This window comes from Catharus ustulatus, chromosome 15 (assembly GCF_009819885.2).
Source record: "Catharus ustulatus isolate bCatUst1 chromosome 15, bCatUst1.pri.v2, whole genome shotgun sequence".
Taxonomy (NCBI): Eukaryota; Metazoa; Chordata; class Aves; order Passeriformes; family Turdidae; genus Catharus; species Catharus ustulatus.
This window is the reverse complement of record NC_046235.1, coordinates 8,650,410-8,670,579: the sequence shown is the minus strand read 5'-3', so window position 1 is coordinate 8,670,579 and position 20,170 is coordinate 8,650,410. Positions and strand designations below refer to the sequence as shown.

The window sequence follows — 20,170 nt, the reverse complement described above, 5'->3', positions numbered from 1 at the left end:
TTAATTCTATTTCCTTTAACAATTATTTTTCCTTATTCCCTTGTGTTCACAGTAATTCCAAGGGTTAGAAATTACAGTGGCTCCATGGGTCCTGGCTATTTCTCCCCATGAGCCGCCTTGTAAGTAGTTGATTATTGAGCACCAAATGCTCAACCAAATTCTGCCAGCCAAGGGCATCCACACCAGTATCAGGGACCAGTATCCAAACCAGCTAAGCCCAGTATGACCAGCCCAAGTCCTGGCCCTGTCCCAATCACTGCTGTGCAAAGGCACACAGGTAACACTTAATGGGCAAAAATACACATAACACATATAATAAGGTTACAATGGCAGTCTTAAATTCACTGCCCTGGACCAGGCAGGAATTTCCCTGGCCAGCATCAGAACTCTCATCTCTAGTCACTCCATGATCCAGACTTCACACAACCAACACACTCAGTGGTATCAACGAGGATTTTGGTGCAGGAAATGTGAAGATACATTTTAAACATATACTAAACACAAATACTTTGAAGGTTGCCTGAACACAAACTTCAGGGAGGAAATTACTACATCATTACTACAATTCAAAGTGTCCTTATAGTTGAAAATGCAGGATGGCTTCAACTTTTCTGTAACATGTTAAAAGGCAAGTTACTTATTTCATTTACTTCCCAAAATAGTTTGCCTTCCAATATAACTGCACAGCAGGGTATTTTTTGATGCACAAAGCCAAAACTCAAACAACTTATCTACTACACAAAAGCAACTCAGAATTCTTATAGCTGCAGTAAAACATTGGCTGTAACCCCTTACTTCTGTTTTCAAAAAAACATGTATTGTAGGGTTAATAAAATGCATGCTGTATTTCAGATGCATGCACTAACGAGGAGGATGCAGTATGTTAAGAATTGCATAATCTTTATTTATCTTAGTTGCATTCAGCTCTACACTTACCCCAAACTTCTCCACCTCTTCTTCCTGTAAGCAAGAGCCATATACATTGAAGCATGTATTTGAACAGAAAAGCACAGGAAAAATAAAACAGTTGAGAGTCAGGAAGAAAGATGTAGACAGGAAAGAACAGAAAAGAAAAATTTCTATACAGCCAAATTCTTCTCAAACAATAACACAATGTTTTCATGAAATGCAAGGGCAAGACTCGACAAATACTTTAATATCTATCAGATTTTGTTTAACCTATGAATTGAAAAAATCAAACTTGCATTAATTTCTTTTATTTTGTGTAAATTGAATTCAAATTTGATGGAGTGCAACTCATTCACATTGCAGAAAATGGGATTAATTTATTATTTGCATTAAGCCTGTTGAAAGTGTATGAGAAATTCAAGTTTATGATATTGTTTTCTCTTGACTGTTGGCTGGAAAACAGGTCAAATAATCCTTGAAAGCCTAGATGCTCTCTATAATTAGTTATGAATTTATGAGCAAGTCTCATGTTGCCAATAATACACATCTTTTCTTGTTGACTTTTCATCTTCAAAAGCATTTATTTGGTGCTTCATCATAGAAACTGATAGATCAAACACAAGAGGTAATGAAAATTAATACAAATGACATGAAAACATGGAATTATTTTCTTTTAATGTTGGGCACTATCTCTAATATTACATGCCTAAGTAGTTTATGGCAGTGTGCATAATTAAAGTCCTTCAAATGTGTTCTGTAATTCTGAAAAACATACTCAAGGTAACTATTTACTAATACATTTATTTAATGATAACATTTCATGAGGTCTTAGGAAATACCTGGGCTATCAGGGAAATTTATTTATAAACTAACTTCAGCTGTGAATGCTAAAAATTTCTGAAATGCAATCACAACTTCTCAGTAACTGACTATAGTTTTATACCAAAAATGAAATCTTGCTAATTCCAATCCAGCTGTATAAAGGTGAATCTCCACTGTGAAACAAATCCATCGTTAAATAACATTAACAGGATCTGTTATTTTTGGCTCAGACTGGGCCATTTTCAGAGTTACAGAATCACAGAACAGTTTGTGTTGGGAAAGACCTTAAAGTTCATCCCCTTCCAGCCCCTGCCACGGGCAGGGACACTTTCCATTAGACCAGGCTGCTCAGAGCCCAATTCAGGTTGGCTTTAAGTATTTAAAAAAAAAGAAAAATCTTTCCTGATAGTCAGCCTTGCAAGCAAAAACCAGACAGAACTGACAATCCTCTATGAATCCTGACCACTGGAATACCACAGGTCTAATATCTATGCTCTTATAAACGCTCCCTATCCTTGCATGCCCTATTTCCTTCCACTGCACAAGTGTAACTGAATTCACACATCAGAGAGAATCACAACTGCACAGGTGACTGGAATTTCAGGTGGACGAAGCACACTTCACCCAAAAACTGTCCACTGTGTCTCCTACTTCCAGTACTCCCTCCAGGGTGTTCAGAGAGCTCTCCTCTGCTGGGGTGCACACAGGTGTGGGAAGCTCAAGAGAATATTTTGTAATTTTCTGATGTCAGAGCCATGTGGCTATTCAGCACCAGATATGACCCAACTCCCCACCCAAACTGCACCCTGAGGGGTCTTGTCTGGCCCATTAGTTTGAGGCAGACAGTGCAAGGAGTGAGGCCACCACCCATCCCATAGACACCTACAGGATCAGGACCCTATATATACACAACAGAGCTGCTGATGCTTTTAGTTCAGCCAGTGGGAGGAAAACAGATGCAGGAAATAATTCATTTCTACTAAATAAAATCTAGAGCTAATCAGCACCTGATTAGAAGTTAGGTTGCTTTTATTCTGCACTTTGCTAACACCAAGCCTGGTGATATTCAGCATCAAGATAAAAAGAAAAAACTAAGAAAAATAAGCCAAGAAAACATCCTCCACCTGCTGAAGCCTGAAAATATCAAATATTATGTAAGTGGAACAAACTGTACTTGGAACAAATAAAAAATATTTCATTTGAATTTAATATGTAATCAGTGGGGTTTTGTTTTGAGACAACATTTCAGATCTATACATCAGTGATTTAGGTGCTTTTTATCTCTCCCTCATATCTTAATATAGTACCCTGCAATATTATACCTCTCTTAAAGCTCTACTGACACTAACATTTTCTTTGGCAGAATATGTATCATTAAAATTAGAACCTATTGTGCTGTGTTTGTTAAAGCTAATAAATTGGTTTATTAGTCATTCAAAACAGGTCTGGGAAGAATCAACTGTTTTGCCATTATTTTATAAAGGCTGTCGTTTGATGGTAGGTGTCAATGATGAGGTACACAATGAAACATCAACATGTTGATGCACACAGAGACCCAGATTCCCCCACACTGAGACCCCTTCAGTGCTACTGCCCTTCCCATTGCACACCTTTGTCTGAACATCACAGCTGGATCCATGTTTGCTGAGGTCATGCGGACAACTTGGCGAATTTCTTTGGCAATCATCCGGAGTTTCTCAAAATTTACCAGGCCATCCACTTTAGAATCATTACCTACATAATTGAAACATGAACATAAGAAAAAAACAAAAAAAGTAATAAATATTTCTGAACAGCCAGTGTGCTTCTAGTTCTTCCTTTGCTAACCTTCTCACCTCCCCATTGCCCAATCAACACAATTTTTTAAATCAAAGTAGCAAGAAAACACAATGCTCTTGCAAAACACTAATGGAATCAAACCCACTTGGACTACTCTATTTTTTTTGTTAATCTATTTTTAAAGTAACAAGTATTAGTAGGAGGAAAAAGGAATAAGTGAACTAGGCCCAAATTCACTTGCATAACATTAAAATAATATAAATACAGAATTGGCATTAACAACATTCAAATTAGGAAAGAAGTTCAAATGTTCTGAACCATCGAAATCAAGAATTCAGCATATTTGGAAATTCACCTCAACCAGTTATGAACATGATTTTGTATAAATGGGGCAAAATAGAAACATTTAAACAAAATCACTTGAAAATGTTGAAAGCAAGAGTAGGAAGTGTATCACTGGAGCTGTGTGCATGCCACACCATGGAATGAAAACCTGTAAACATTACAGCAACAAGTTTTTTATAAGAGAACATATTTGAAGTAGTATAACTACCAGACAGCACACTCACCTATGCTTCCACCCTAAACCTTAGGACAGCTGAGGAGGATTACAGCATTGCTTTCAAAATATTAAAAATATGCGTTTTATTTTTCATTTTTGTCTAGGACCAGTCTCTTCCATTAGGCATTCCCAGTTCTATTTTATTTTACTCCTACAAAGGATCCCTCAAAAGCATCCTACTGGTGGCAGCTTTGCTAGACACATATTGACACACTGAGCACTGGAGTAAGGGTTGAAGTACATTCAGTGCTTCATTTATATTCTCTCTGTTTGACATTACCTTCATGCAGAAATGTGATATCTTTCTTGACAACAGGGAAAAGTGGGATAATTGGAGGCTGCATGCTCTGGCTGCTGAGGATGTTGCGGTACTTTGCCATGTTTCGAGATGGATCAAAAAGATCTTGAAGGTCTCTGAGGTGCTTCTCATACTTGCTGGGTAACTTTTCCCAAGTGCCTCTGAGACGAGCTACTGGTGCAAGATTTAACCCACTGCAAGGCAGAAACATTTGATTATTAGCTGTGAGCAGAATTGTTACCTTTCAGAAGGAAGTGAAGGGTTGGGGGGTTGTTTTAAGGATTAAAAATAGCTTTCCCAAGGTTAAACGTGAAGCTGGGCAAATAGCAGGCTACAAGTTCATCACAATAACTCTCTTAAACAGGACTGTAAAAACCATGACTGCAAAGGTACAAATTTCAAATTACTGCCAAAATAATATCTCTGTAACACAGGACTTACATCTATTTGAGAACCACTTCTGTCCTGTAAAAATGTATTCTATGGTAAGAACAAAAATGGTAAAGACATGCATGAGGTGAACAAATGATTGCACAGAAAATGAGAACAGTGCAGAGCTCATCCCAAGAAGAAGTGGCAAGACTTAAGAAAGAATTCTTCCTTGTGAGGGTGGTGAGGTCCCAGCACAAGTTGCCCAGAGAGGCTGCCAATGCTCTGTCCCTAAAGTTTTCAAGGACAGGCTGGATGGGGTTTGGAGCAACCTGGTGTAATGGAAGGTGTCCCAAGTTATAGCAGGGGGTTGGAATGAGATTATCTTTAAGATACCTTCCAACTCAAACCATTCTGTGATGCTCTGACTTCACAGCTACAGACAAGCATTTGTAAATGAGCAGTAGACTGACAACTGGAAGTAGCAGATATGCTGAAACTTGTAACTGTGCCCTCATTCCCACAAAGTAAAAATATATCCAGAATTATTCTGATGCAAAAAAAACCTCATTAAATAGAAACATTAAATAAATTAAATCCATCCTCCTAGTCATAAACTTATGCTCAAGAAATTCTGCAGCAATTGCAAAGTCCTCATCTTTACAGAACTGGAAAGGGATGTGCTGCAGCAGTGCTTAGCAAATCCAGAGCCACACTATCACTGAATTTGCTATTCTCAAGTTTATTTTTTTATCAAAAACTTATTTTGTATTTTTTTTATTTTTTAGACAAATTTCTCTCCATGGTATGCCAAACAAAGCCTTGTCTGACATGAAAAAAATTTTAAAAATCAAACATATGCCAGCCCACAGCTCCTTTTTTCCATGCTACATCAAGATGGTTATCTTCCTATTTCATGAGACATACACCACCAAACTGCTGTGCAGGACAAGACAAGAAAGAGAACCTCTGTGCCATATGGTAACAAAAACATATTCTTCTGGAAATAAGAGTAAAACAAAAACTAACTTTTTTTTTTTTTTTTGGACTAAAGACCACTTTAGTCATGGCCTGACTGGACTTAACTGAGAAGCAGAAAGAATAATATCCTTACCTACAATAAGCCACAAAAAATTAGGGAACAGAATATTAAAAAAAAATAAATAAATCAGTATCCATTATGTGTATTCCCACATAATGAGCAGCCACGGTCTCAAGGATTGCCCAGTACCCTTCAGAGAAATTCATGAATTCTTTAATGACTAACCACAAGCCAATACATTTGATAAACTGGTTACACATGGGAGAAAATATTTTAAAATTGTGTTTCCAACAATGCTGCTAGGATAGAGCATAAATCCAGATCTTTGTCTGATGAATCACAGTGTCTTTTTTGTCCTACAGTAAAGGCTGGGTGTAAGATAATTGCAAATACAGGAAATGCTGAACTCATGCTGTTAAAGCAGCAGCATTCAGTATAAATCAGAAGAGAAAGCTTACTTGTGCAATTGAAGAGGGGAAAAATAAAACAGAGTAGCAAGCAGATGAAAGAATGAGAGCAGGAAAGGATGAGAAGGAAAATGAAGCCAAAACAAGACTCATCTGAGGACTGAGTTTTCCTTACAATGGAAGGAAGAAATAGAGTAATCTCATCACCACATACATGACTTGGTGCATCCTGGAAAAGTAACAATGATGGACAAAAAGAAGGGAAATTGGGTGCCAAAGTCACAGAATATGGCACAATGCCCCAGCAGGTTTCTGCAGTTCATCAGTCAAACAGTGCTTTGTACACATCTTCTCTTTTCCTGCGAGGTACCACTGAAAAACACTGTCACACCTAGCACCACAACAGGAATGAAGTGCTGAGGTGACAGTGCAAGGCTGTAGTGACAATCCACTTCTGACCACTCTGGCTTTGGAAAACCACACAGCCCCAACCAAAGTCTGCTCAGGATATTACCATTTCTTTCCTTTCCATTTGGATTAACAGAATTGCTTGTGGCAGCACCAATCAGATCTGAGAAATGGGAAGTACTTTACCTTATCACTGCAAACATGGAATTGAAGTTCTTGCATTCTCGACAGTGGAGAGCAATTTTAATGAAATGCTTAATGATCTTCATTCTTTTGAGTTGGTTGGGTTCTGCTAAAATTTCCATGGCAACCCAGAAGGTCTCTTGATTTATGACATCCTCAAACTGTTTCAGGTGAGCATTCCCTGTTTTGGAGTCCAGCTTGTAAAGGTCATCAATGTATTCTGTTGGCTCAATATTGCGGAATAATTCAAAGTCCCGCATGGAAAGCTGAGTGGCCACCTCAATGGTGCTCAGTTGGAGGAGAGAAATTTGGCTTTCTCGAAGTAGCTCTTGAGCATCCTCATCTGAGCATAAGGTCTCTGTTTCCATATTGTTTTTCAGATAATACCTGAGGAATAATTGAATAACAACAACATATTAGAGATGCTCTTCAGACGTTCTGTGAACACAAAGACATTGAACTATATCAATCACTGTGAGCATTAGAGAGACAAGAGGGGACAACCTAACCTTGTAATTCAATTACAGTAATTTCACGACCATAAGGCGCACCGGACTATAAGGCGCACCCCCCGGGAGCCGGCACATTTTGCAACTTTGTAGATCAGATAAGGCGCACCGGTCTATAAGGCGCACTGGGTTTTTTTTTGCAGCGAGGCTCCGCCCCCAGCTCCTCCCGCACGCTTGCTGGCCGAGGCCCCGCCTCAATCCGGCAGCCATTGGCTCCCAGGCCTGCCTGTACCCGGCAGGGCCGGGCTATGCCCACCGCCGCTCCGTGCAGCATCCCCAGGGCCCCGCTGTTCCGGGAGTTCCCTGGCGCTCCGGGTGACCCAATGCCGGCAGGCTTGCCCTGTGCCGCCGCTGCCCCGATTCCAGCTGCTTGCCCCCTCCCCGCGTGGCAGCCGCTCCGATTCTGGCGGTTTTCCCCCTCTCCGCATGGCGGCCGCCGTGCTTCTGGGGGTTTTCGCCCCCCCCGCGCGGCGGCCGCCGTGATTCCGGGGGCTTTCGCCCCCCCCGCGCAGCGGCCGCCGTGATTCCGGGGGCTTTCGCCCCCCCCCGCGCGGCGGCCGCCGTGTTTCCGGGGGCTTTCGCCCCCCCCGCGCAGCGGCCACCGTGATTCCGGGGGCTTTCGCCCCGCCCGCGCAGCAGCCGATCCGATCCCTGCGGCTTTCGCCCCCCCCCGCGCAGCAGCCGATCCGATCCCTGCGGCTTTCGCCCCCCCCACGCAGCAGCCAATCCGATCCCTGCGGCTTTCGCCCCCCCCGCGCAGCAGCCGATCCGATTCCTGCGGCTTTAACACCCCCCGCAAGGGAGCCGTCCCAATGTCGGCGGGCCGGCCCCGCGCGGGGGCGGCCCCGATGCCGGCGGGGGCGGCCCCGATACCGGCGGGGGCGGCCCCGATACCGGCGGGTCCGCCCCGCGCGGGGGCGGCCCCGAAGCCGGCGGGGAGGCCCCGATACCGGCGGGTCCGCCCCGCGCGGGGGCGGCCCCGATGCCGGCGGGGGCGGCCCCGATACCGGCGGGTCCGCCCCGCGCGGGGGCGGCCCCGAAGCCGGCGGGTCCGCCCCGCGCGGGGGCGGCCCCGATGCCGGCGGGACGGCCCCGCGCGGGGGCGGCCCCGATGCCGGCGGGGAGGCCCCGATGCCGGCGGGTCCGCCCCGCGCGGGGGCGGCCCCGATGCCGGCGGGGAGGCCCCGATACCGGCGGGACGGCCCGCGCGGGGGCGGCCCCGATGCCGGCGGGGAGGCCCCGATACCGGCGGGGCGGCCCGCGCGGGGGCGGCCCCGAAGCCGGCGCGTCCGCCCCGCGCGGGGGCGGCCCCGATGCCGACGGGCTCTCACTTTCGGGGTGGCAAATGTTGCAACTTTGTAGATCAGATAAGGCGCACCGGACTATAAGGCGCACTTCCGGTTTTGGGGGGAGATTTTAGTCAAAAGGGTGCGCCTTATAGTCGTGAAATTACTGTAATGTAAAATAACACCATTACTTAAGTAAACAAACATTTCAAAGGTTCCTTTGTTAATGTTTTTACACTGACTCTGTAGTGTTCACCTTCAGAAAAAGGTATGTTACTTTTCCGTTTCTAAATTCAGCAGTGAAAATAGCTTTTAAAAACACTAGTCCCGAGAAATCTCCTGTTAAAGTATTTCTACATTTCTTACATACATTTAGTGTGTTTTTTTCCCATAAACTTAGTGTGGCATACCAGTATTTGCATGAAGCACAGAGTATTCAGGAAATGAAAATATATCTGGAAAATTCATTCTGTGGTGCCAGGTAAATCAGTTTCAGATACACAAAAGTTTATTACTCACAAATTTCCTCCATTGCCTAGCAAAGACAACTACAGAATACTTTAATAAACTTTCTTCTGGTATGGATCAGGTCATCAGATAAAACCAAAGCACTTAACATTTCAGAAACATTCAGAACAGTTTACTTAAAAAGGGAAGAATTTATCTCAGGTTAGTATCAGTTCATTGCAGCTTGACATTGAGAAAGAAATTTATTGTATACTTTAATCCCCAAGTACATGTGGGAAGTGTCAAAACAAATACAACCTTTTTCTCTAAGTGTAAACCACTACATACATTATCCTGATCTGCTAAATTTAGCTGTCATCAAGCAAGTTTGCTGCAGATTTAGAGAGGGATTTTTGGGTGCAGAAGAGGAAAGTGACCCAAAGAGAAGAGGGAAGTGTAAGTTACTGGCATTTACTTCCTAATGCTTCCAACAGACAACTGTCTACTTTAATTAAAACATCTCTCCCTGATGTTCAGCTTGATTATCATGGAGGTCTTTTCAAACGTACAATGTTTCAATCCTGAAAGGCAAATAAAACCCGACAAAAAAAAGTGTATTTACCGTCCATTGAGCTGAATCCTGTCAGCCAGCTTGGAGAACTGATCTGGGAGCCTCCGCTGTTTGATGACCCCCTCGGGGCTGATGGACACCTCACACAGGGAATAGGTCTCTGGGGCTCCCGTCAGGTTGAACTCATGGACAGCATGACTCACCACCTCCTTTGCTGTAGTGTCTTTGCTGATGATAATGTAGCAGCTCTGCTGATCTGCTTTGAAAACTCGTATCACCTGATCTGGAATATCTAAAAAAAGAGCATAACACTTTTAATGTGTGAAGTTACTTTTACCTTGAAAAGACACAAGGACACTTGGAGAGATATTTCACAAGGGCATATGATAGAACAAGGGGGAACTGGCTTAAGCTTAAGGGGGGCAGGTTTAATTGGGTATTAGGGAAAAATTCTTCCCATTGATTGGAGTGAGGCCCTGGCAAAGGTTGCCCGGAGAGGTTGTGGATTCTCCATCACTGGAGGTGTTCAACACCAGGCTGGATGGGGTTTGGAGCACCTGGTCTAGTGGAAGGTAAGGGGTGGAACTAGATGATCTTTAAGGTCTATTGCAACCCAAACCATTCTGTAATTCCATGATTTACTGCCCCATTTGATCACCAGGAAACAAAAACAACCAGCTTTTGGGGAAAAAAAAACACCTCAACTTGAAAAATATTTAAAATACTCTGGGTTTTTTCTTCATCTTTGTAAGGAAAAAAGTTGACTCTTCTCCTCTCTGCTCTTCTACAACTCAATTACTCCATCCCTCAACCCAAATCAAAATGTAAGACCTCCGGGTATGTAACTAGACAGTGCACCATTCCTTCACAGTATGCCTTAAAAACCTTGGCAGCATCATTCCTTCTTTGGCTCTCTTGTGTCTGTGAAAGCCAGATCCACCCCCATGCCAGGGCATGCTTCCCAGGGATGGAACGCCACCAAGTATGGATGGATGGGCTTGGGGTGGGAGAATATGAAGAGGAAAGGAGATTTGGTTGCTCCCAGAACTAGCCACAAGCTTTTATGCTTGCTCTCTCCCTTGAAGGAATTGAGCTGCTGCCAGCAGTTAGCCAATGTACTTATTTATAGCACATTTTATGTATTATAAATGCATTAGAGAACAGCTTTATCTGAGGCAACCTACAGCAGGTAAAAAATATCTACAGAAACATGTGTTTAATTCACAGCTTGATGATTGCAAATAATTTGCTCTATTAGCTGTTACAGAAAGTTTTATTTTCAAAATAAAACTTATTTTAAAAAAATGTCAGGAGTCAAAATGCACAGTAATTTCAAGCACAGGGAAGCCCAGTTTTTCCCTTTCCTGAAGTCTAAAGACTAAAATTACACAACTTTTCTGCAGAGCTGAGAAGGTAGGGGGCTGTTGCTGGGCCCTCAGACAAGTTTTCAGAGTCTGAAAGTCTCCAAAACCACACCAGAGGCAAATGTGCCATAACTCCTGCATCAGAGATCCCCGGTGAGGGAAGCTGTCATTAAAGCAACAGCCTCCCGAACAGCCCTTCCCTTCTCTCACTGCTATTTGTCCAGCCCTTAAAAACACAGTGATAAGTGCCAAGTCCGTGGATTGAGACATGTAACCTGCCCTGGACCAGCAGTGATGATCAGATGTCCCTCTGCCCAAGGAGAATGGTTCCAGTGAATCATCCTGCTAGGCAGAGCATCCAGGTCCTTCAGGCACTCCCAGCAGCAGCTCTCTGAGCACACTTTTAGATGAGCTCACCCTACTGCCTATACACTAATTTTTCTCCATCAAAATCCACTGCTTAAGGAGGCAACAAAGATCTTTGGGGGCAGTGACCTTGCGGTTACTTTTTCTTGTGTCAGGACTTCAAGGTGTTATGGGCACAAGTAGAAGGAATTTCAAGGTAAAAAGTAAGCGTGTAATTTATGATCCAGCATCAAAGGTCCCACTCATTGGAAAAAAGAAAGGCTCAGCATAAGTTGTAAATAAATTTTAAGATGGAAGTAAACATGGGGTAAAAAAAATTCTGATTGAAAGCTAATTCCTCTAACAGTTTCATGATTATAATTAACACATTATCAGAACATTTTCATTAGAAGCTAGGTTCTAGCTGAGTATGAGAAGTTCAGTATATATGTGAATGGGGGCAATATAAGGTAGTAGTAAGTATTTTGTACTTTTATTTCAGTGTGAAAGCAGTGAAAATGACATAATGAATAATTAGGGAAGTGCCTACACTCATAGAAGTGATAATAAAGAAACAGAAGAGGGAAACATCTATACTTTGGTATCAATATACCTAAAAACCAGAGCACACTCAAGGTGGAAAACTGAAAACTGAAATTTAATTGGGGCAAAAAAAGTAAAAAATAAAAAAAAGCAAAAGAACCATGCAATCAAAACAATGTAACTAGTAACAGATAAGGGAAACATAATTACAGGCACATTTCTGCCTTCACGGTCTTCACTTTTAAGCGGGCAAACTTAAATTATTAAAATTAAAAAATTTTAATGCATTATCCAGCTCATTTTGACAATACAAAGCACATGTCAAGTTGGCATGCAGAGAATTTTAGTTATGAAGTACAACAGAAGAACACATTAAATCTCAAACTATTATCCTCTGAAACTTCAGTCGTATGAAAGAGATATAAGCAACTTCATCCCTTCAAAGCAAGGCCACAGAGAAGCAGAGGAACCTGCAAAGGTCATTCAGTGTGCTGGGGGCAGAAATGGGAATAAAATGCAGGTCTCAGCCTCAGCACAGCACTGTGCCTGTATAGGAACCTACCAATTTGTTTTAAGCAAAATTATAGAGGACAGAGCTATCCAATGCCCTACAGTAATAACTGTGTCAGTGCAACGTCTGATAGTGTTAAATTTACAGGCAAGACATGCAATATTAAGGTCTACAGGATACTTTACATGAAGATACTTACAGTAAAAACCAACAGCTGCAGACAGGAGAAAAAGAAAAAAAACTGTATCAACACCAAATCAAGACTGAGACACTTAGAAAACTTATCAAGTGTACACTGTCAGAAATAATTTGGTTTTCTCTGACATTCAAACATGGCGGCGTATATGTTATAGCAAGCTTAAAGTAAAGCTAAGTAAGTGATCCAGCTGAAGATGTCCCAGCCCACAGCAGAGGTATTGGACTAGATGACTATTTAGATGACTGTCCTTTCCAACCCAAATCATTCTGTGATTCTATCCAAGATGAACTAGTTACAACCATTTCATATTAAGCGATAACTTGTATAGTATTAAATCAAGATTTTTAGAAAAACGTGCAGCTCTCATGCAGACAGCAAGGATCTGGAATTGCAGCAAAAAGGGAACTTTTTGCTAAGGGCATTTATGCACCTGATAGGATGTATCTGTGCACATCCCTTTTAAAGGGTAAATCTGCAAGTTTATGTAAACCTAAGTCACAGTCACAAAACACTTTACAGAATTATGTCATTATACAGAACTTACACTTAAAATAGGGATAAATTAATCTGACTAGATATGTTTACAGGCAGCTGCATATTGCAACAAATGCCTCCTGCAGCCACTCCATAAACTGGATTCCTGCAGCAACAGCAATGAAAGCCCAGATGACTTTTTCTAGGATTTTAGACATATACCATTGAATATACATAATCTTTGTAAAACATGAAACATGAACATCACTGTGCTGGTACCATGTTAGTCCTATTCTACCCACCATACTGCATGAAATATATACTGACAGATGGAAGGACAGAAAAGTCAAAGCACCAAGGAGAGATGGTAAAGGAGAAAAGGAGCAAACAAAGACAATCTCCTTCCACCAGACCAATTTACTCCAGTAAATTAAATGCTCTCAGACGTGGCAAAATACTTACTTATTACAAAGAAACGTTAAGTCCCACATTATCTAAGAAAAGTAGGCAAGAGAGGTTGAGGCAGCGTGTATTTCCAGTTTGGCCCTGTTAGGCAACTAACACTTAGCAGGAGCAATAGTAGTAACAGTTGCAATTTTCCCCCTGACACAGCTGCCTTGCTAAGCATCCTGTAAATCAACCTCAAACTGCCATTTTACCTGCAGGGTTAGAGAAATCCAGAATACTGGGTGTGGGCTGCAACAGGTCAGGGCTGCTAGATGAGAGGGTGCCTGGAATGGGCATGATGGCCAGGCTGTGCCGGCACTGCCGTGTTCCCACGATGCTGTCATCCTGTGACTGGCTCACGCTGCCATCACTGCAAAACAGTTCTGGTTCAATTATCTGCATTAAACTCCTCCTATTCATCTTGGGATGAATGAATCTAAGAAAAATAATGGTGTTCAGCTGTTTTAATTACATGCCGTAGACGGGCTTTCAAAACAAGGATGGGGAAAAAGATTTGAAAGCGTTCATCAGGAGAGAAAAGATATTTTGGTCTTGTTCTGCATTCATGGGCAGATGCTATGATTTTTTAAAAAACATAAGCAATGTGAACATAATGACTAGAAATACTAAGCAATTCGTATCTCTTGATGGCCTGACGCTGAAGGAGGGTAGGTTTTAGGTAGATGGCAGGGAGAAATACCTGGGATTTCTCACCACCTGAGGGTGTGTGCCCCATCCCTGGTAGAGCCCAAGGCCAGGCTGGATGGGGCTTGGAGCAGCCTGGTGTAGAGAAGGAGCCCCTGCCCATGGGAGGGGTTAGAATGGGATAGTCTTTAAGATGTTTAAGTTTCCTCTAAACCAAATCCCCTTCCAACCATTCTATGATTCTGTGATTAAAATATCACAACCTAATAAAGAACCATTACTTTTTGACAAAAGAGTCTGACAAACCTGAACAGTTTTGGAGGCAAGATGCTGAAACGGGTCTTGTCTAAAATTTTTCTGATTCTGTTTCTTCCACCAGATACAGTGTTTGCTTTCATTTTCTTGTTTCCTTTTTCACGGGGAAACATCTGTTCCACATCTCCAGGCATATCTGGGATAGAATAACGGTTGTTTTTCTTTTCTGCAATTTTTGGAATATGTGGAATTCCATTTTTCTCCTGTCCTATCCTGCAGAGCAGCTCCTTAAACACTGTAAGAGAAGATACAGTTGTTGTGAGTAACCTTTGCACACTCAGAACTTCACAATGAATTCTTCTTTTCCCCTCAAACCTTTTGCTTCCCACATCCCAGAGAGAGAATAAGGGAACACTGCATTCAGGGCAATAAGCACTATGCATTTATTGGTTTTTTTGTTGGTATCTTTCAGGTAATGGAGTGCACATGCTTCTTCAAGAGTAACTGTAAAACAGACTGGTATTTTCCCAAACTGTGTTTGTTTGCTTCTACTAACACTACTGAACAGAAGCTGCATCAAATTTCCTATTGCATTTATGAAACTAAGATAGTCTATAACCCACACCGACATTTTCAAAGCTACAATTCCATGGAAATTATAGAGGTTTTGTTCTGTTTCTTTCCACATATATAAGGTGAAAATGCTAAAATTGTCTTGTCAACATGAATTATTTCTTTAAAGATCCTTTAAAAATCTTTTGAAAATCTTTCAAGTCAGAAATCCAGTATTTTCAGTTCAAAATATGGTGATACTGGAAGAATGAAGAACTGAAAACAAAGCAAATTACTCAGATTGTCCCTATGAGTAAGGTAACCAAGCTTTTCCGTAAAGAAAGTCCAATTAAACGGTACATTTCTGTTGTATAATAAAAGCTAAGGCTACAAGCTTTCCCAGTATAGATCGAAATAGAAAAACAGGAATTGCTCTTTGTCAATACCAGGCACTTAATACTCAATTAAAAAGTTAGGATAATAAATATCACTGTTGAAAAAAGCTTCAAGATATTAATTGATTAAAATTTATCAGAGAAATCACTTGAAATTCTATCAGCTAGCAGGAGGAGATTAGAACCCACTTGCAAATGTATGTTGCTCAAATTTACAATACAAATGAACAACCTATCACTGTCTCAGTTATAGTGGTGCTTCATTTCACATTAGTCTGTGACTCTGGTTGTTTCAAGCTTTTTTTGTATTATGCTAAAAAGCAACTGCTGAGGGCTTGAACCTTTTCAGCTGCACAGTGATAAATACTGCATAATAATAAAAAAGAAAATCAATAGTGAGCAAGGGCAGTTAACTGGAAGAAGGAAATAGGAAAAGAAAACCATCAGAAGATATGGATACAACTATAGAAGAAGGAGCTATCCTGCGCACAATCGCTTTCTTTCTGTAGCTCTTGTTATTCTGTTGCCTGAACAAGATTATACAAAAAGAACAGATGATGTGACTGAGATTTTGGAGAGGTATTTAGGTGCTTATATTCATGATGACAAATAAAAGCCAATATTTACATGCCATACCACTTTTTATATCCCCTTTTCAATTATAAAGGTAATTCATCCTCTCATTCTTACAGCCATTAAAAAAGGTTTACAAAATCCCAGTCTTATATTTTTGCTGTTTCTTGGCAAAAATATTTTGGTCCAGATCCCTTGGCTTTGTTTCAGCCCTACTGCATGGAGGAACACTAAATCAGCTTAAACAGTCATCTGACGATTTCTCAAGGAGCTGAAGAGCTGCCTCTGCTGGCTCTGTGCCACTCAACATGCAACCCTTGGCACTTGAGAATTCATCCAAGCAAACAGAGGCACAATGAGGGGACTTTTGCACAACTTCTCACCTCAAGAGTAAGTTGGGAAAAAAAAGGTGGAACCCTATTGCACTTATAAAGCAAGAAGGAGTGGAGATTTTCTTCACACATAAAATATATATATAAAGTCTACTCACCAAAAATGTTTGTTTTTACAGTGATGGAGAGATGTGTGTTATTCTTTAAGATTTCCAGAGCTTTTACAAAGGTAATGTTCTCAAAATTCTGTCCATTTACTTCCATTATCTTTAAGAAATAAAAATTGGACTATTAGAACATCTGTCTGATAGACTTACAAATACAAAGGTGATAATACAGGCACAGTAAGAACTTTCCAGAAATTACCATATTATCTTTACAGCAGCTACAGAATGAAAACATTCCATGTAAAATAACTATTTTCATCATGTCAGAGAAGCTATATCCTGTAAAAAAGTCAGAACTTCCCTTTTTACTTGAAAAATGCTTTAAATAAGTTGATTTTCTAAGGTATCACGACATTCTTGCAATTAATCAAAAATAGTGGATCATGAACCACAGAGCTGGATTTTCATTGAGTGTGACCAGTCACTGTTCCACCTGCCTCAGCGAACTGGGGTCAAACACATCAGGTGAGAATCAATCTCACTACACAATCTGATGGTTTCAATGTAATCATACCTCCAATCAGAAAGTTTCAAAAAATAACCATAACTTGGTTTCTTTTCCCATTCTATTTTTGGAATATTTAAATATTTTATGTATTTTGAAGACTATTTAATAGAAACCCATCTAACATTCCCACACTTGCCAGTGGTTTGGTTTTAGTACACAGCATTAACATTTCTGTTGAGAACAATCAAGTGATGGGTGAAGCAGAACATTTTAAATTAACATAATGGTTTCTACCTGATCACCACGCTTAAGTCCAGCTTCTGCTGCTTTACTGCCTATCTCCACAGTCTCTACAAAAATACCAAACCCCTTGTCACTGCCTCCAAGAAGGCTGAAAAACAGGGGAGAATCTCTGGAAGGTTTTTGCAGGGTGATTTGTCTCCATTTTGCTTTGGCGGCACAGGCAATATTCAGCAATCTGAGATGGCCTTTCATTTTCTGTTAACACAGAAAACACAAAATGCAGTGCAATATTTATTTTATCAGAAATGAAAAAAACGTTAAGAAAAATACCCCAAGTATAGAAAACAGAAAATAGATTTCTGATGCCAGATTTTCAGATCTCACTAAATTAACCTTGTTCTCTTTTGCAGAAATGCAGAAACTCCCAAGTGAGTGCCATAGGTATTACTTCATATGGCCTTTATATGTAATTGATACTCAAGAATAAATATGTCCAATGTTAAAAGCCACCTGTTAACTGTTACACTTAGAGACTACAGCTGTTAGGCACTGGTAACACATGAAAATTGAAATATGTAGTAATTGAAAATGTGGCACTCATTCATTTTGCTCCTACCGTATCTTCCAAGTTCTTTTCAAATTCTTCCAGGAATCGAGTCATGGCAGGATCTCCTTCAAAGTCATTAAAATGATTGTTCACCCACAGTAAAACTACTCTGGTAACCTGTAAAAACAAAATAAATTATGCATATATATACACATATACAAAGGTGGTTCTTCTCCAATAAGCTTTAATCTATAAACATAGAGGAATACTTTGATGTGACAGAACAGTACAAAGCAGATTACTGTATCTGACAGGAAAAAGACACTTGAAATCATCTTCTCTTTCTCTTTATTTGTGGAAGCAAATGAAAAATTTAAAAACTCAAGTATTTTTATACCTAAAAGATACTGCCTACATCACCCAGTACTTACTGGAGTATAAATCCATCTTCAGCTAAGCCCTCCTCACACTGTTCATGAAAATCACCTTTTAAAGCATCCTAATGATTTCTTTAAAAGAAGTTCTAGTTGTGATAATAAAAAGTTTTCTGTTAAGAAATTTTATTTAAATCTTCAGATTGCTTCTGTAGGTGCTACAGAGTCACTGCCATTTATTATAAAGTCAGTCTGACAACAATATTATCTACCTGCATTAGAAAAAAATCTAAATCTATAGTAGTGTCTCTTCTAAAATTATACAATTTCTGCTTTTGTTTGATGAGGCACTTGTCTGTATCTTTCCTTTTATTAATACCCAGTAGTTGCCAAAATGAAAAGCATGGAAAGAAGTAAGAAGAGAATCAGTAACCACAGCAGACTCTGCACAACTTCCTATACAAAACATTTAGTGTTTTAGCAGTATGTTGGACTTCCTCAGCTCAAGGCTAGAACACATAAAAATATTGGCTAAGAACCAACAAATTGGCATGATTTAAAGTTCCAGACTATCAAGGTTTTTCATGAATGTGCATGCAGTTAGAGTGGAACCTGGTTTAATATATCCTAGTTTATCAGCAATACAAAAAGGGATCTATTTATATATATTTTCACCAGAAATATTTATCTCTGAAAGTCCGACCAACCTTATCCCTGAGGCTGTCCACTGTGAACCATTCCAAGAGTTTATTTCCAACTTCCAAGGGACTTGTTAGAAAGGTTCTGTATGTTAAAAGAAAATCTTCGATGTAGGTTGGATCCACAATAGAATGTTCCTCTATTAAGTGCATGATGAGTCTCTCAGGTGTTGCCTTAAAAAAGCAAATGAAAAAATAACTGATATCTCTCATCACTACCTCTCCCTATAGAGTAATTCAACATAAACCCACATTAACAGTATAATCCCTTTAGAAAGTTCAGTTATGGGCAACTCAGGAGGAAACGCACCAACATGTTTAAATCAAATCCTCCTTCTTCTCTCAGTCCTGACCTTTTGCATAGATAACATCTGGCTAAAACAATTAGTAACTTCCCTTAATTTTATTTTTCAGTAGGTGGTTTAAATACCTCCTTCAGATTACAAAAAATGGTCATAAAGACCCCAAAGGCCGCTCCCAATACAAAACTCAATGTATGTGTTGAACAGGTTCTAATGTATGTAACTTTATTAGAGAGGAAATGGAAGTAAATTTGGAATATAATACACATTTCTTCCAGTCAAGTTTTTTGAGCTGACACAGACAAAACTGAGTATTGTATACCAGATTCAAACAGAAATTGTATTTATTTACTAATAAATAAAATTTTAATAGTTTAATGGAAAGCATAGAAAGAAATGCACCTTGATAACTATGTGTCCTTTTCTGGTTCCACTGCGATCCAGCTCCCTGTGTTCCTTTACCATCACAATTTCTCCTTCTTCCTCCACTTTATGAGTGTTTTTTTCCACATGGTTCAGAATCCTCCAGTAGTCTTGCTGGGCTATACACACAAACTGTCCCCAAGGACAACAACAGTGATTAAAGTATCTAGCATATGAATGTATCCCCATCTTATCCCCATCTCCAGGCTAAACAACCCCAATTCTCCCAGTCTGTCTCCACAGCAGAGGGGCTCCAGCTCTCAGAGCACCTTTGTAGTAGCCTTCTGTGGACCTGTTCCAATCTGTTTTCTTTTATTAGATGCTTAAAAATAAGAGGTAGTTATAGAGAACTGCAGCCTTACCTGACAATCATCTACTTTGGTTCTGACCACTCCATTCATGTACTGTTTGTCCAGAGAAGGAGTAATCCCAAAACTATTTCCCATACAGAGACTCTCACTCTTCCCATCAGGATAGCTGATTTCTACTGTGCCGTTTAAAATAACATACCAAGAATCAAGCTAGAGGAAGGAAAAAAAAATTAAAAAGTGAAGCTTCAATAAATTTTGTGAGCTCTTATCTCAAAAAAGGCTCATTCTTGCAGCCTCCAGTTTGTTGTCACCACCTCTCTGCAACATTTAATTCACCAAAACTGCACTGTAAGGCAAGAGACAGAGACTGAGAAAGGAATGCTTTTCAGCTTTCTTCACTCACTTCAGAACTGATTCCAGAAGGCAAAAT

General features: G+C 40.5%; 1 protein-coding gene across 13 annotated transcripts in view; it reads right to left on the bottom strand.

The window, feature by feature from the left end:
• RAPGEF6 (Rap guanine nucleotide exchange factor 6) overlaps positions 1 to 20,170 on the bottom strand; it is a 129,682-nt gene that overhangs the window by 18,010 nt on the left and 91,502 nt on the right. For 6 of the 13 annotated variants that reach the window (XM_033073095.1, XM_033073100.1, XM_033073090.1 and 3 more), the window contains 14 exons: positions 19,792 to 19,950; positions 19,409 to 19,561; positions 18,714 to 18,878; positions 17,702 to 17,809; positions 17,137 to 17,340; positions 16,386 to 16,494; positions 14,427 to 14,670; positions 13,688 to 13,845; positions 12,555 to 12,569; positions 9,644 to 9,884; positions 6,783 to 7,166; positions 4,353 to 4,564; positions 3,342 to 3,465; positions 937 to 960 (listed from right to left, as the gene is read on the bottom strand). In XM_033073095.1, the coding sequence (XP_032928986.1) occupies positions 937 to 960; positions 3,342 to 3,465; positions 4,353 to 4,564; positions 6,783 to 7,166; positions 9,644 to 9,884; positions 12,555 to 12,569; positions 13,688 to 13,845; positions 14,427 to 14,670; positions 16,386 to 16,494; positions 17,137 to 17,340; positions 17,702 to 17,809; positions 18,714 to 18,878; positions 19,409 to 19,561; positions 19,792 to 19,950 (2,300 nt within the window). The remainder of the gene's footprint in view (positions 1 to 936; positions 961 to 3,341; positions 3,466 to 4,352; positions 4,565 to 6,782; positions 7,167 to 9,643; positions 9,885 to 12,554; positions 12,570 to 13,687; positions 13,846 to 14,426; positions 14,671 to 16,385; positions 16,495 to 17,136; positions 17,341 to 17,701; positions 17,810 to 18,713; positions 18,879 to 19,408; positions 19,562 to 19,791; positions 19,951 to 20,170) is intronic. The other 7 variants (XM_033073092.1, XM_033073096.1, XM_033073103.1 and 4 more) reach the window with 3 other exon arrangements.